At 42.9% G+C, this 17,136-nt stretch overlaps 2 protein-coding genes across 10 annotated transcripts in view; one reads left to right on the top strand and one right to left on the bottom strand.

The window, feature by feature from the left end:
- LOC147999310 (uncharacterized) overlaps positions 1–17,136 on the top strand; it is a 166,513-nt gene that overhangs the window by 16,387 nt on the left and 132,990 nt on the right. For 2 of the 4 annotated variants that reach the window (XR_015643938.1, XR_015643940.1), the window contains 3 exons: positions 3,299–3,412; positions 4,267–4,474; positions 6,175–6,799. The gene's annotated coding sequence lies outside the window, so the exon portion shown is untranslated. Of the gene's footprint in view, positions 1–991; positions 1,152–3,298; positions 3,413–4,251; positions 4,475–6,174; positions 6,800–17,136 lie in introns of those variants that run through there. The other 2 variants (XR_015643939.1, XM_087596587.1) reach the window with 2 other exon arrangements.
- On the bottom strand, positions 2,451–15,949 carry LOC134483604 (disks large homolog 5-like). 6 transcript variants are annotated; one of them, XM_087596564.1, is made up of 8 exons: positions 15,833–15,949; positions 11,739–11,855; positions 7,046–7,143; positions 5,079–5,264; positions 4,466–4,609; positions 3,665–3,831; positions 2,847–2,952; positions 2,451–2,728 (listed from the first exon to the last, which is right to left on the bottom strand). In XM_087596564.1, the coding sequence occupies exons 4-7, from the start codon at positions 5,087–5,089 to the stop codon at positions 2,888–2,890; spliced, it is 387 nt and encodes a 128-aa protein (XP_087452690.1). In that variant the 5' UTR covers positions 5,090–5,264; positions 7,046–7,143; positions 11,739–11,855; positions 15,833–15,949; the 3' UTR covers positions 2,451–2,728; positions 2,847–2,887. The 6 variants fall into 6 exon arrangements, with proteins under 6 accessions (XP_087452690.1, XP_087452689.1, XP_087452692.1 ...); XM_087596563.1 differs by having other exon boundaries at positions 5,079–5,238; XM_087596566.1 differs by having other exon boundaries at positions 7,046–7,140.

Below are 17,136 nucleotides of genomic sequence, written 5' to 3'. Positions count from 1 at the left end.
TGTGTAGAAAAATTACCAATATCAAATAGATTTTTCACTTTTCTGTAGTAAAGGACTCTGAAGAAGCCCTAATGATTGTTGAATTCACTCACATGTCTATTGCTTCATCCCCCTTTTCATTTCTGATTTGATAATTTAGGTATTGACACTGTGGTGTGTACTTCGTTTCAGAAAGGGGTTGTTTCTCTTATGGATCTCCTCAAAAAACAGCTCTTGCTTCCTATGACTCTTTGTATTATCCTCTTCGTTTGTAATAGATTTTAGTACTAAGTTTATTTCCTGCCATCAAATCATACCAGACTCTCTGTAGGATAAGGCTTTGCCTCATCTTGGTAACAGCAGCATGTGATAAATGAAGCTTTTGCTGCTCTCTCGTGGTGATGACGTCACAATCTCTGTGTAAACCATCCACAGCCTGTTTTTAGGCTGTATTATAGTAGACCACCATTTCAGTGTTACCTGCCAGGTGCCGTGGGACACTAGTAACACACGTCTGCGTGCACCTCCACAGTTTTCATTACAGTCTTCTAAGTCATTTTATGAAAATTGATAGTGAGTTCATGGATGAACATACACAAACACCTGCACAGAAACACAAACAAACACAAACTCTCTCTCTCTCTCTCTCTCTCTCTCTCTCTCTCTCACACACACACACACACACACACACACACATACACACACACACTTTACTGACATGGTACACATTCTTTGCACACCAAAAATAAAGTGAGCAGTAATGAAAATACACCAATAATGGAGTCGATGGAGGGAGTTATGCAGAAGCTGGGACTTAGAGTTACTTAAAGGCCCTATGCAGGCTCTCCTTTTGTTGGAGGAGAAATTTCAAGTGCAATGTGGTTCGTTATTTTCTTTCTCTAAAGCACACAGGCTATGGTGGAATGTAGGGCTTTGACCATGTTTGGAAAGTACAATCACACTGAATTAAATCCTAGGGCTGGAACCCTATTAATCTTCTACAAAATTACAGAGCAGGCTGGATGAATACTCCCAGGAGACAATGTGGACATCTCAAGACAGGCACTGGACAATGGCTGAAGACTTGTCTGAAGACTGGAAATATTTTGAAAATTCAGAGAGAAAAAAAAGGCCCCTCTGACTACACCGTACTCTAAGGACAGTTTATGCAGGTTAGGCATGGCATGAACTATTGTCTCATGTCACAGATGTCAGCACAAAGTATCCAAGGTATTGTATGCCAATGGTAGCATCAACAGAACAAGGCACACAGTGTCATGAAGACATAAATTATGAGTTTGTGTAGCAAGACCCAGGCCTCCTCCAGGGTCTTAGATAGTAACTGAGAACCTCAAATACGGTAGTGATGTGATAGTGTGGGGGTGAATCTAGTTACAACTAGCTTCTATTGTGACACAGATGACTCTTTTTGTGTCATGGTCAGCTTATAATGAGAAGAAGACCTAAGCATGAGAATAACCAAATACTACATTGCTTCTCTAGCTGCTGAGCTTTTAAAAGCCCTGGTGTGACAGCCAGCATTTGTGGACATTCTGGATTGGTCCTTTTGTACTTTAACTCTCTGAGTCACCTCCACTCTCAGTAATTTAGTTCAATTCCATAAATTGGAAATCAGTCACCTGGAAAAAATACATTCTCAATATGATCCCAGATTGGCCATGGAAAAAGGGTAGCTTGAACTGTCCCACCTAGGTTCTGGGCTTGCACAGGCCTGCTCTCCAACAGAAACCTGTGTTCACAGCTGCAGGCTGCATTCACTATGGATGCTCTTGAGGTTCTTCCCTAAACTGCTTAGATTAAAATAATTTTCATGCTAACTATCAAAAAACTCATTATGCCAATCTGGCCAACAGGAAGCTAATTTCTATTCTGTATTTTGTCAGATGTGCAAAATACATATGGTCATCATTGATAATAGGTGAAAGATCTGCTCTAATATGGACACTAAGTGGTGCTGGAGGATGATCCTGACCCACAATGAGGAGTGGGAACACCAGAGCCCTGTAGGGATGGCTGGCAAGCTAACACATTGAGCATGCACAGCTCAGTAAATTTCCTGTGAATACACATCTCCTGAGATCTCTCTATTTGATTGGAGGTGATCCTGTCCACCTAATACAGTACATGATGTGGAAGGACAAAAGCACCTGCAGGAGCTGTGGTGATGACTCACAGGATAGAGCATCTGCTGCTCTCTCAGAAGAACCACATGGACCCTAACAATTGGGTAAAGTGTGTCAGTGATTACTTCATAAAGTGTGTGTCCGAGAAACAGCCACATTATCCACACAAAAGACACTGTCACACTGGGTACCCCTTGGTGACTTTGAATTCACTTATTAGCCCAGGATCCATGGAACATGCAGAGATCCATCTGTAGCTGTCAGTTCTAAGTCCACAGGAGGGGACAGAACCCTTGAGTAAGAATGATGGTCTTAAGAGTCAAGAGATAGAATTCAATTTTTATTCATAAGGAATTCATTTTTACAACAAAACAGGATTAAAACAAATAAATTAAAATATTTAAAAATATTTGAAAAGATAAAAACAGTAACAAGAACATATAAATATGAAACAACAAAAAGAAAATTTCAATTAAAATCATAACAAAAATATTTCTAAACGGCACATTCTTAACGAACATTTAGAAGCACAGATGTATTGCTGTTTCTCCTCTTGCACACATAATGAAAGGAGGTCCCCCAAGTTGTCTCTCAAGTGCTGTTTTCTGAGAAGAAAGTAAGACCTCAGTCAGTCAGGCTGGCTTAGTGTTATATAAATTTAGGGTCTCTAAGCAATGACAAATTAACTCTGAGGAAGAATACTCATCCAAAAAAATTTGTTACCATTCAGGATGTTTGTCATCAGGGACTCCTGAGAAAGCAACTTATTCTTCAGGAAGCTCTCTTACTGCTGTGTGTCCAATTCCAGCTCTCTTGCACTTTCTGAGACCTGGGAGAGGAAGGCAGTTTTTCAGACACTGATTTGGTGGTGAAATGCAAGGCAGCTGTCGGAAGGCTGCCTTCTACCATCTCAGTTCTATTGGACAGTCAACATGGACCTTTTAACTGATATCATTGTTGCTAACTCTTTGGGAAGGGCAAAATCTCCAGAGAGCCTCAAAGTAATGTGGGCTGCCAATATGGGACCCAGACTTATACCAGTGCAAACCAAGAACAGGGCAATGGAAGGAACCTCATTGGGTTGCAGGAAGAAAGTAGATGTCCATATGTCACCAAGGTTAAAACCAATGACAAGTTCTAATTTGACATTTGCACTTTGTTCTTATCCCGCAAAGGTGCTTCCTACACAAGAAGTCACATGACCACAGAGTGTCATTTGTCAAAGAACCAAGAACTTGTTCAAAACTCTACAGAGCATCCAATCTATCACGTGGATATGCAATAATGAGGTATGTTATTAATCTGTCACCATTTCTATACTGCAGCTTCAAAAAAATATACTTGCAAAATAATTCAGTTTCTGAAAAGTGGTTGGCTTCCCAGAATACTTGTGCATAGGCAGCGCAATGAACAATTCCATTACATGAGGTGGTTGGGTGGTTGTGAGTGTAAATTAGAAAGGTGGTAGGAGAGAGCAAAGATGTATCAAATTGGCAAACTTTATCAGATATTTTTAAGCTAACACAGCTGCTCAACCCTACCAGATGATGCTGGGTCTGGACGTTGTTGGTCTTTATCTTTCTTGTTGAAGTCAACCAAATATTTCTGGTTCAGTGCACAGTCAAGATGTACCTCCTTGCTCTCCTGCTTCAGTGGGAACAACTTCTTCCTACATGTGTTGTCCATCAGGAGCTGGCTGAGCAGGTTTCTGGAAATACAGTCTGCATAGTAAGATCATGCTGCCCCTTTCTCCCATTCCCACTCCCGAGTGCCACTAACTCCACCAGGACCCAGATACCCATGAAGACTTAATAGAATTCATTTCGATACATATAAGGCTGCTGCACAAACCACAAAGAGTAAATTCCGGGAAGAATAAATTATTTAATTGGCCCGAGCACCAATTAGTGTCCACATCTCTCAAAAAGAACATGGATCTACAACTATCCATGAAAGCCCAATGCATGGGGGCAACATCAATTAGTAGTGGGCCAACACCCTCAAAGGAGGTCAGTAGAACCAAGAGAAGGTCATGCTTACCATGTGGTCCACACACTGAGTTTTGTAAAACCTGGTATGACACCGTAGGTCCAGGTCAGCCTAATAACCTTGTCCTGACTTCAATCAGTGCTGTTCTATCTAGAGCCTTCTGAAGATGCCTAGACAATCCTGGGATGAGTAACAGTCTTTTATGGAACTGAAAACTGAGTCCTAATGACCCTGGCACACTGATGTGTAAACAGCACAAGAGATAGAACCAGAGCTGAAGACCATGCAATCCAGAACAAAGAAAGTCAGAAATGGCCATTCCAGAAGTGATATCCTTTCTGACCAGGACTTACCTAGAGAAGGTAATCTCCTTCTTCAGCTTATGGTTGTTCTCATGGAACTCAGTGTTCTCCATCTCTAAGTTGTGCAGAATTGACATGACCGCCTCCTCCATTCTCTCCAGGTCTTCATAATATGGATTTGGCCTGAAGTGTGGCCTGGCCCGAAATGATAGAATACAATGAACATCGGCATTTAGGAATATATGAACTCAGGGTGGGTCCTATATTACCCCAGGCTGCTGCCTGGATCTTCCAGCACTCAGTCCCCTGCCTAGCAAGTACAGAGACTCACCATAAACTCACTGCAATTACAATCTTGCAAAGCCACCAGCTGTCAAGGGCTTTGCAAATGCACACTAGACACTCACTCTCCCTGACTTTATCCCCGAATTCTTCATTCAGACCACAAGATCTGCTTTTCAATAAATGGAAGCAGATGAGTCCATTTTCCATCTCGCTCCTCAGGAAGGGTCAAGGTTCTGAATCTCCTCTATATGGGAGGTGAGGTTTAGCACAGGGTGGTTAGGGAGGCACAGCTTTCTAGAACCCAAAACCTTAATAGGATAAGATGAAGGTGACCTTGCAGACCCAGGAATGAAACAAGAGCATTTGGAGCAATTCATACCTGTTCTTCATGGATCTCTCTGTCAGAAACCTCAGGCGATCTCTCAGGTCATTTCTCTCCTCGGTAATGAGCTGCAGCTCTTTAATCAGCCTCTCCTTTTCCTTCTTGGCCTGCTTCTCGCTTAGGGCAGTTCCAGGGGATGATGTTTCTCTCCCAGCGTCTGTAGGTAGAAGAACACAAGGGAACCTGCATGGGGAGAATGCATAGAGTGTACATAGACCACAGTTAGGCCTAAACAGGAGAACAAGCCTGGAACTCAGTGTCACTGCTAGGCGATTGGTCTATGCTTAAGAGGCGTCCTCAGTGGATCTCAGTTCTCCCACTACTCTATAGAGACTAAGAGATGTAAGCAGCCAGGTGTTCCCTATTCCGGACATCAGGTGCTTACATGGACCACGGAGATGGCTTCTCCAGGATTATCATCAGCTGAACAGGGTACAGCTTGGTTTCAGGACCCTCACCCCTGTGGGTTCGAACTCAGATGATAAATACACCATCCACAAGACTTGAGTGATTGGAGACACTCAGATGTCCTACCCTGATACTCTAGGCCAACAACTTTGGATAAAAACACATTTGCATGGAGGACATGGTCAATAGACTTATCAGTTCCCCTATTTGAAATACCAAATGCCCGAGAAGTTCCAATAGGTTACAGGATGAATCTTGGTCCACATGTTCCAAATACTTTTGGTATTTTAGAAACACGTTTGTAACACACATCTCTAATATATAAAGCTAACGATGATCCTGCCAGTTAGAAGAAATCAGAGGAGGTCTAGAACATAAGGTTATTGCCTGGAGCACAATTCTCTCCCTGTTCCTACTGTCAGATATCCACTGTATTTAAAGAAGCAATGATAGTGAAGTACATTGCTGCCCTGTCTGAACTCAGAAAAGGTGGACCCTCCATGACTCCTGATGGTGTTTTTATATCAATGTAACATACCAAATGAAGTGAAAAGTGAAGGCCAGAAGTTCACAGTATAATAGCATTGGCCTTACCACATCCTCCCTGTGGGGTTGGGGAAACTAAAGTTCTGAAATCCTGACTTTCAGGAATTGTGATATTCATGGAAATTCAATTCCTTTTCAGATGCTCCAGTTGCTGTGGCCCATTGCTAGAAAGGTCAGCATAAGCCTGCAGCCCCCCTGGCAGGAAGCTCAAAATACACTGCCCAGAACTTACTCAACATTCCCCAGAAGTGCTGTCTTTGTCCATCATTACTTTGAGACGAAAGGCCAGACTCCTTCACTCTAGTCTCTCCACAATCGACGTTCACCCTCCCAAAACGCTTGCGAAGACGGGAAAACATGTCTTAGCTTGTAACCGCCAGACTCAGACTGAGAGAAACTAGGGCACTGGTTGTCACTACAACACTGGTGACATCACAGAGGATGCCAGAACTCTCTAGGAGACAATAGAATGTCCAAGAAGGGACAGCTGATGTCATGGGGAGCAGACTTTGCCTCCTGCTAATGTTCTCCCTGTACTGAGCATAAGCAGAGGTGCCCTTTCCAGGAGACTTTCCTGGGGCAGAGCCACTGAGCATCTCCTGCTTCCAAAGCCAAATTTTCCTCAAGGCTTGATTATAAAAACCTTAGTAATTCTTATGTATCTAAATGAATGATTCCTTCCATATCTTGCCACAAAATGTCTCATCCTAACTCAAATTGTCCACATTCACCAATGTTAGCCATTAAAACTTCCTGAGATTTCATACCAGCTTGAATATGCAGTCAAAAGTTCTCTTGTCTCATTCTGTACAGGTGCTTTATTTCACATCAAGAAATAGTCTGCATGGTAGGTTACAACATGGGTGTGTGTTAGGGGAACACTCATGAAGTCATGTGCTTAGCAATCGACAATTGCCAGAAAATTCCTTAGTTGAAAGAGTTGAAGTCTTTATGGTGCTAGGAACAGTGTGGAGACCAGTTGGCAGTGGAAAGTGCAATATTGGACTCACCAATGAAGGGAACCTCATGCTGCTTGTTGGTGTCTCATCTCTGCGCCAATGTCACCAAAGGAGCACTGCTGACAGGCCTTCTATCAGAAGCTGAGCTTCTATCAGAAAAATAAAATAGTCAAGAGATATAGGGGGTGCAGATAAAGGTGTAGGACGAGGCTATACATATCACTACGTGGATAGAGCAAGGACCCAGCACTTGTGCTCTGGGTCATGGGCTTCCCCACAAACACAAAAGCATCTGTCACAGTAAAAAAATGGATACTGTATTGAGTGCACACACTAACACTGATTGATCAGATCCATACCCCAGATTTTGGGGGCAGATCCATGGCCCCAAATATCTTCCTCTCAACTTATACAGCAAAAAATAAGAAAGAAAGAAAAAAGTCAAAACAAAAAGCTCATGCTTCTCATATGAGGATTGCAGGAAGTGTGATCTGGTGGTCAGTTCTGATTAGGCCATTTTAGATAGAACAGTGCACAGTGATGCTTAATGTGATGGGTCCTATATAAAGCTTTCTGCAATATTGGAATTTTAACAAGCCTCATCCAGAACATACAAAACAGGAAAGGATGTGATCACCATGTCCTTGCTCTCTATCAGGTTATTTTTCTGTGTCCGTGATTGTCAGGCATAGACAGCAACAATCTGAAATAGCTGGTAGACATGGAACAAAGTGGCTAAAACTGTAGTTGTGGGTTACACACCTCAACTGTCAAAGGCTAATGCTGTCCTCACAGTCCCTGGAGGCCACTCTTGTAAGACTGTCTACTGGAAAGTAGAAGCAGGTTTATCTGAGCTCAAAGTGAACCTGGCCAGCTAGGAAGAGGGCAACATGGGATAATTGAGACCCTGTCTAAACCAGCACAGAAACCCACACTTCCTTTAAAGCATCATCTATGAATTCTTGATTATCTACCATTCTCTCCCTACCAGTCTTTCAGACTGGAATTGTAGAAAAGAACTGGAAATGATCTTCCTATTCTGAAGACCTTGATCTCTCTTTCCTTAGGTGCACATTAAGAACTCATGCAAATGGGTATGACCATCTGAACATCTTAGTATCATCTACTCAGTATATCCAGCATAATACAGTGCCTATGGCAATCTCAAGCTTCCTTGAGTTTTGCTGACCCAGCAAGAAGTATGAAGTACTGAGGTCAAACCCCAGTGATCCTTTCAAGGGTTTAGAAGAAAGCCATCAGAGAAACTCCAATTCTTTGTCCTTAGATTAAATCAAGCTGATACAATGTGAACCTGGTGGGCTATTTAACCATGCATCTTTCTGCCAACCCCACCTTTCTGAGTTCAGTCCATGTGAACCTGCATGCGGAGAATGCATAGAGTGTACATAGACCACAGTGAGGCCTAAAGAGGACAACAAGCCTGGAATCCAGTATCACTGCAAGGAGTTTGGACTTCGCTTAAGAGACCTCCTCAGTGGGTTTCAGTTCTCCCTCTACTCTATAGAGACCAAGAGATGTAAGCAGCCAGCTGTTCCCTATGCCTGCTGACCCACGCAATAAATGCAGTAAATTTTAATTTCTGTTCAATTGTTCAGTAACTTACATACACTTGCATATTGCTGTGGAAGTGATGGGGTTTCGTGATCAGCATTGCATTTAACAATGCATAACCAATCATCCCTCCTAGAATGATTCTGTATATAGAGAAAAAAAATTTATTAGAATGGCTTATAGGCTGTGGTACAGCTAATTCAACAAGGAATGGAAGGTCTAAAACGCAGTAGTTACCCCTGTTGAAGCCAATCCCCCTAGCATAGCTGTAGCCATTTTGTTCCATGCCGGCTAGATAGTTCATATTCTTGCTGTAATATGTCGCATATCATTGTTGTCTGAAAATAATTTAACTCACAGCAGGGTCAGGAATGATCACATAACTTGTGTATGTTTTTTTTATCGGTTATTTTGTTTATTTGGATTTCAAATGTTAACCCCTTTCCAGTTTCCCCTACAATAACCCTGCATTCCACCCCCTTCCCCAGCCTCCTCGAGGATGCTCCCCCACCCACCCATTCCTGAACCACTGGGAGGAAGTTGTTTATGTTGTGAGGTTTCTTAATCTTAAATTTCATAATTATAAGCTTCATGTACGACCAAAAAATTAAAGGTCAATATGAGGGCTGCAGAGATGGCTCCATGGTTAAGAGCACTGACTGCTCTTCCAGAGGTCCTGAGTTCAAATCCCAGCAACCACGTGGTGGCTCACAACCATCTGTAATGAGACCTGATGCCCTCTTCTGGTGTGTCTGCAGACAGCTACAGTGTACTTATATATAAATAAATAAATCTTTAAACAGATAAAAAGTCAGTATGAACCTTTGTTGTCTAAAATGGCTTGAGTCAGGGCTGACAACCAGACAGCCCTTCCAGCACCTGCCTATGAGATCACAGTTTTAGGCTTTATAAACTGACATAGAAAAATATCCAGGGTCGTAGCCTGACAAATTCTCAGCTACGTCTCTGATGATCAGTCTTAGGGTGGGCATTCAAAAAACCATCCCTCTCTAAGTGAGGTCAGAGTTTGTGTGGTTTATGGGGCAACTCCTGGACCCCAACGGTTTTGTCCATGAGGCTGGATATTTCAGCTGCTCTTCAGTACATGCAGGAATCCTGAAGAAGTAGGCGAATTAATAAAGCAAACTTCCTTCTTCCATGTCCTTGATATGAGCCAGCAGAAGGTGTGGTCCAAACAACAACCAACGGATTGGGTAAAGATCTTTACCAATCCTACAACAGATAGAGGGCTTATATCCAAAATATACAAAGAACTCAAGAAGTTAGACCACAGGGAGACAAATAACCCTATTTAAAAAATGTGGCTCAGAGCTAAACAAAGAATTCACAGCTGAGGAATGCCGAATGGCTGAGAAACACCAAAAGAAATGCTCAACATCTTTAGTCACAAGGGAAATGCAAATCAAAACAACCCTTAGATTTCACCTCACACCAGTCAGAATGGCTAAGATCAAAAACTCAGGTGACAGCAAATGCTGGAGAGGATGTAGAGAAAGAGGAACACTCCTCCATTGTTGGTGTGATTGCAGACTGGTACAACCATTCTGGAAATCAGTCTGGAGATTCCTCAGAAAATTGGATATTGAACTACCTGAGGATCCAGCTATACCTCTCTTGGGCATATACCCAAAAGATGCCCCAACATATAACAAAGACACATGCTCCACTATGTTCATAGCAGCCTTATTTATAATAGCCAGAAGCTAGAAAGAACCCGGATGCCCTTAAAGAGAGGAATGGATACAGAAAATGTGGTACGTCTACACAATGTATATTAATCAGCTATCAAAAACAATGACTTTATGAAATTCATAGGCAAATGGATGGAACTGGAAAATATCATCCTGTGTGAGGTAACCCAATCACAGAAAAACACACATGGTATGCACTCATTGATAAGTGGATATTAGCCCAAATGCTCGAATTACCCTAGATGCACAGAACACATGAAAATCAAGAAGGATGACCAAAATGCAGATGCTTCACTCCTTCTTTAAAAGGGGAACAAGAATACCCTTGGCAGGGAATAGGGAGGCAAAGTTTAGAACAGAGGCAGAAGGAACACCGATTCAGAGTCTGCCCCACATGTGGCCCATACCTATACAGATATTAGGTAAGATGGATGAAGCAAAGAAGTGTAAGCCGACAGGTACTGGATGTAGATCTCTCCTGAGAGACACAGCCAGAATACAGCAAATACGTAGCCGAATGCCATCATTAAACCACTGAACTGAGAACTGGGCCCCCGTTTATGTAATCAGAGAAAGGACTGGAAGAGCTTGAAGGAGGTTGAGACCCCATATGTACAACAATGCCAACCAACCAGAGCTTCCAGGGACTAAGCCACTACCCAAAGAGTATACATGGACTGACGGTGGACTCCAACTGCATACGTAGCAATGAATAGCCTAGTAAGAACACCAGTGGAAAGGGAAACCCTTGGTCCTGCCAAGACTGAACCCCCAGTGAACATGATTGTTGGGGGGAGGGCGCTTATCGGGGAAGGATGGGGAGGGGATCACCCAAATAGAAGGGGAGGGGAAAGGGTTGAGGGATGTTGGCCTGGAAATCGGGAAGGGGAATAACAATCGAAATGTAAATAAGAAATACTCAAGTTAATAAAGATGAAAAAAATAAAAAGAAAAAAGAAGGTGTGGTCCAGATTAGAGGTGGGCCTTTCCATCTCAAAAGATCTGAATTAAAGATTTATCTTCTGATCTCCAAGATTTGGATTACAAGTAGGTCTTCTTGCTTCAGAAAATTTAATTAAGAAAAAAAAAATCCAATGGTGCTAATGCCTTTAGCCTCAGCATCCAGGAGGTAGAGGCAGGTGGATCTCTGAGTTCAAGGCCAGCCTGGTCTACAATATGAATTCCAGGACAGCCAGAGCTACACAGGGAAACCCTGTCTCAAAAAAAAAAAAGAAGAGGAGGAGGACCAAGAGGAGGGGGTTGAAAAGAGGAAAACAGAAATAAGGAAGGAGAGAGAGAGAGAGAGAGAGAGAGAGAGAGAGAGAGAGAGAGAGAGAGAGAGAGAGAGAGAGAGAGATCCCCCTCACAGGGCATCAAGCCATTTGGCATTAGTTAATTCCAGGTACACTCAAGTTGACAACCAAGAACAGCAATCCCATTACCCGTGGTTGTGATCTCACCCTGGTAGGCTCCTGAGTAGGAGGCTGAAGCCGGAGAATTGCCATAAGTCTGATGCCAGCATGAACTACACACGTGTTCCAAGCCAAGCCAATCTCAGCTACAGTTTGAGATTCTGTCTGAAAAATATGAAAGAGAAAGAAAACATAATTTCCTAGAGCAGTGTTTCTCAACCTTCCTATGGCCTCAACCCTTTAGAACAGTTCCTCAAGCTGTGGGGACCCCAACTACAAATTATTTTGTCGCTACTTCACAACTGTAAATTTGCTACTGTAATGAATCTTTATTGTAGTGTAAACTATCTGATAGGAGACCCCGTGTGGGTCACGACCCCCAGGCTGAGGGCCTTTGCCCTAGAGGTGGTCTTGGCCTAGTTTATATAGTTCATATTATAATGGGCTCTCTCAGCGTTTGAAGGTCAAGTATATTCACTTGTAACATCAAAACTTAAAAATTCAGTTGAGCTGCTGGCTGGTACGGTCTGACATCCCCCAGAATACCTTTGCCATTTTGTTCCATGCCTGCCAGCCATTTAATATTGTTGCTGTAACACGCCTGCTGTCACTGACGAGGAGAAGGGACTTGGCTCAAGGACATGCTGACCACACACCTTGTTTTGTTCTGAATGTTCTGTATGCGGTTTACTAATCTTGAGAAATTTTATACCTGAAGGAGTGGTTCCCTGAAGTGGACACAGGTGAAAGGCTAAGGCAGATGTGTGAAGGAATGTTTCACTGAGGCAGATGCAGGTAAAAGGATGTTCTGCTAAAGCACGCATGTGAAAGGACACGTGATGAAGGGTTCTGCACTAAGGACACACATGCATTGGTCTGCCTTGCATTCTGTAGTTGAGCTGCATTTGTTGGGACTTCATAGAACCACAGCAAAAACCCTTGTGGTGGGCTGTGTGGTTTCTCGCTGTTTCCTTGGGCTCGGGCTGATGGGCAGAGTGATGTCAGCTGAGACAGACACATGTGCTGACGCAGGACACACGCTGATGCCAGGCCCATGGAGGACACGGGATATTGAGAGGGAGTTTGGATAGAGTTATGCTTGCGTAGCTTGTTGGTCTGGGGTCTCTGCTGATCTCTGCTCGCCTGAGAGCTGCTCTTACTGACTGTGTAGCATCTTGGCTGCTCTTTGTTGCACTTGGACACCCCTCAGGACCAGGCTCTCCTCTCCCTTAACCATGGCTGCTGTCCTCTTCCTCTCTCCTCTCCATCACACACGTTCTTCCTTTATTCTCTGGCAGCTTCTTCCTCCTTCTTCCCTCCTCATGATCCTCTCTAGCAAAGCCCTCAAAGCTCCCCTCCCCCATCTCTCTGCTGTGCAGCTGTTGGCTGTTGGCTTCTTTATAATCACAGTTAACTGGGAGCAGGGTCAGTTATTTGGGGTTAACCAGTCTTGAGTTCTACAAATTAGCATTAAAATACAAGCAGCATTAGGCCAATCCACTACAGGAGTTTTTGTTTGTTTGGTTGGTTGGTTTGGTTTAATTTTCATTTACCTTTTTACTTGTTATTTTATTTTTGGCTATTTTTTATTAATTAGTTATTTTATTTATTTACATTTCAAATATTGTCCTACTTTCCACACTCCCCTCATCAAACCTTACATCCAGTTTCTGCTCAGCTTTGCCTATGTGACAGTGCTCCTGCACCCACACATATCCATCCCCACCTCACACCTCTAGGATCTGCCTTTGGTGGGGCAACAGGACTCACCTAGAACCATAGAGCATCCTTGCATACACTTTGGCTGGCAGTTTGGCCCCTAGAAGCTTGGGGATTAGGGAAAGAGGATCTGGTCAGATATTAAAGCCAATGATTGCTGCATTCTCTTCTTTTTCTGGTTGTAGGTGAAATTATGTTTGTGTGCTTCTCTTTTTTGAAATTATTGAGAGATGATTAATTTCTTGGTTTTTCTTGAGTATAGTTTACCTCATTGTCTTGGAGTTTTCCTCCTATTATCCTCTCTTGTTCTTTCTTAGAGAAAAGTATTGTTTATATTTGGTTTTGTAGGTTTGGGGATTTAGCTCAGTGGTAGAACGCTTGCCTGGCAAGCTCAAGGCCCTGGGCTCGGTCCTCTGCTCCGGAAAAAAAAATTTGTTCATTAAATTTGGTTTTGACAAGAAATATCTTAGTTTCTCCATTTATGGTGATTGAGGATTATGCTGGATATAGGAGCCTGGGTCTGCATTACATCTGCCCAAGATTTTCTGACCTTTAGAGTCTCTGTTGAGAAGTCTGGTGTAATTCCGATACGTCTGAATTTTTTTTACTGGATATTTATACTGAAAGGACCCCAAATTTGGGGAGACTCTTGCTCCAGTCTCCTTATGGCTTGCCCCAGGAAACACGCATAGCCGATCTTGATGTAACAACAAGAGATAGCTTTATTAACAAGATCTCGGGCCGACACGTATCTCACAGAGCCGACCTCAAGCCTCTAAAGGCAGGGGTTTATAGAGGGAAAGCCAGGGGATTTCGCGCTGTTACACAAGATTGGCTGATTCAAATGGTGCACAGTTACTTTTAGTGCGGAGTTACATCAGCAAAGAATACGTGTAATCTAGCATCTCAGCAATGTGTGTAGGGTGACTCATCTCACTCAGCAGGGGGATGACTCATCCTCAGGGAGTGAAGGAAGGGGAGGGGGTGGCTCCAGATGGCCAGTGTCCTTGGGGGCTGATAGCCGGGTCGGTGAACCCTATCTCAAATTCTCTCATGCATGTCAGCACTTTGTTTGTGACTGACTTTTTGAAATTTAGCTCTTCAATACCTTACCCCTTTTAATGTTCTTTCTTTGATCTGTGCATTTAGTGTTTTAATTATTGTGTGAATGGAGGAATTCTTTCTGGTATAATTAATTTGATGTTTTGTAAGCTTGTTGTACCTATATGGTCTTTTCTTTCTTTACTTTATGGAAGTTTTCTGCTATGATTTGTTGATGGTGTTTACTGGACCTATGAACTAGAAATCTTAATTCTCTTCACTATCTATTATCCTTAGGTTTCGACATTTAATTGTGTCCTGAAATTCATTGATGTTTAGATTCAATGAACCATACATGTTTATCTGAGATGGGTGTTTTGTGCTTTGTGGGTGACCTCCTTTACCCCAACTGTTCTATTTAGTAGCACGTTGGATAATGAGACATGGTCAGCAATGGTGACCTCTTCCCATAAACTATATGAAAATAGGGAGGGGAATTGATGTGTGTCAAGTATCAGTAGTCTCCTGGGTGGTTTTGATTCCCAGTTGGCCACATGCAACAGTTTCAAAAGCCCAGGTTTGATGTTCCTTGGGATTCCCATGATGATGTACTCAGACATGACAGAAAAAGACCAGAATACACATGAGAGAACTTGATTTCTATAATAGAGAGAACATTACTAAGTTATGTTACAAAATATTAGATCACACGGTGATCTCTATGAATGTATTATTTAGTGAAAAACTAGTGTGTGGTATAGCATTGCCATGGCACAGACATTTAAAAAAAAGTTGTTTGTTTACTGCAAACATGGACTTTATTACCATATGACTCACCTACTACACACCTTCACTGCAAAGGTAAAACGTGCACTTAGGTCCAGAGGAGATCAAGGCATATCTTGAAAGGAAATGAAGATGACTAATGCAATGGAAAGTCTTTGAATTGAAGGATTTTTAAGAAAGTGTGCAGAGGGAACAAGAATGTTCTTTCTGTGGGGTCAGTGAATTAGGAAGGATAGTTGGGAGCTTTACTTGACTTCAGCATTTGATTCCTGAGACTTCATTGGTAAACTTAATGTCTGGAATTTTGTGTTGTAAAACAACACATTGGCTCTGCAGCTTTTGGGAAGGCCCATGGACAGAGAGATCACACCCGCTGGGAACCATTTGTGTGGCCATCACATTTTGGAAAGACACTTGAGAAGTCCTCAAGGAGAAAAGAATGAAAAACTAAATGTCTTCACAGGAATTACCTCAATTCTGATTATGATTTTTTCATATTAGTAATTTATACTTGATTCTTTTTTTTTTTTAATTTAAAACAAGAGCCTTCGGTTTTAATCTGAGGTGGTCGTAGAGTCACAAAATGCTTACAATACCTGTATGGCACCGGTGTCGTCTCCGTCTCCGTCCTGCAGATAGGAGAGACACCACGAAGTTCTTCTCAAAGCAGTTTATTCAGGAACCTTTCTTTCTGCATGCAAGCAGCAATCTCCTACCCCCAAGGACACTCCCTACTAAAAAACCAGTAACGACGCCCCATCAGTGCAGTCTACATAGTCTCAGTTCATAGGTCCACGCCAAATGGCCTGATCTTGTGTCATGGTGCGCCTGCGCAGCTCACAAGATGGGCGTGGCTTACTTTTGGATGTATGAGGAACTCAGGTGCTAGTCATAAGACTTGGCAGCAGTCCCGGGCGCCATCTTGGGATTGCCGCCACACCTGCTCCCCACAACCTGGCATCTAACACTATGGGGCTAGAGATTCTTCTTTTAAATGCATCACCATGGACAACTTCCATTTAACCAGCATGTGTCCATGCCAGGCAGACACTGAGCAGGTTGTATGTTCTGTTAATCTCCACAACAACCCAATTCAGCAGAAACACGTCCATTTTACAGGTGAAGAAACCACAGCTCAAAGCAAATGAGTGTCAGGGTCCCCTCAGTCTCACTGTCTGTCACTCAGACCCACATCCTTCTCTGTAAAGGGAAGCCATGGGCCTGATGTGGCTGTGCAAGCTGACTCTGCTGAGATGATCAATGCTATTCTTGACCCTGGGAGAATTTAAGACAAGGTGACCCACAGACTCCTGGGGTAGATTCTGCCTCTGGGTTCTAGGGTGTGACACAGTATCCCTTGCATGGGTCTCTACTCATCTGAGGAGTCTGTTCCCATGTGTCAGCTTCTATGGCAGTGGTTCAAATCCCTCCTAATGATGCAACCCTTTAATACAGATCTTCATGCTGTGGTGACCCCCACCATAAAATTATTTCATTGCGCCTTTGTAACTAATATTGCTGTTCTTGTAAGTCATAATATGCAACATATCTGATAGGCAAAGTATCATAAAATAAGGGCCTGGGAAGGGATCGAGACACACAGGTTGAGAAACATTGCTCTGTGAAATACTTTTAAAGTAAGGCCTTCTTCTCAGGAGAACCCGGAACAGTTGTCAGAGCAGAGATGCCCTGAACTAGTTACATGTTTTAGCAGGCCTTAAGGACAACAGAGATTCCTGGCTAAAGGCACAATCTGAAATCACTGTCCCCAGGACATTTCTTGCCTCAGGTTTTCCCCATAACAATGTGAGTCTGCTTGAACATGTCTGTCCAGGAAGCCAGTCCCTGTAGACTGTTATACAGACAGAATGCTAAAGTCAAGAATGGTTTCCCTCTGACG

Source organism: Rattus norvegicus, chromosome 19, assembly GCF_021556685.1.
Source record: "Rattus norvegicus strain SHRSP/BbbUtx chromosome 19, alternate assembly SHRSP_T2T, whole genome shotgun sequence".
Classification (NCBI taxonomy): Eukaryota; Metazoa; Chordata; class Mammalia; order Rodentia; family Muridae; genus Rattus; species Rattus norvegicus.
Note: the sequence above shows the minus strand (reverse complement) of the source record. Positions and strands in the feature narration are given on the sequence as shown.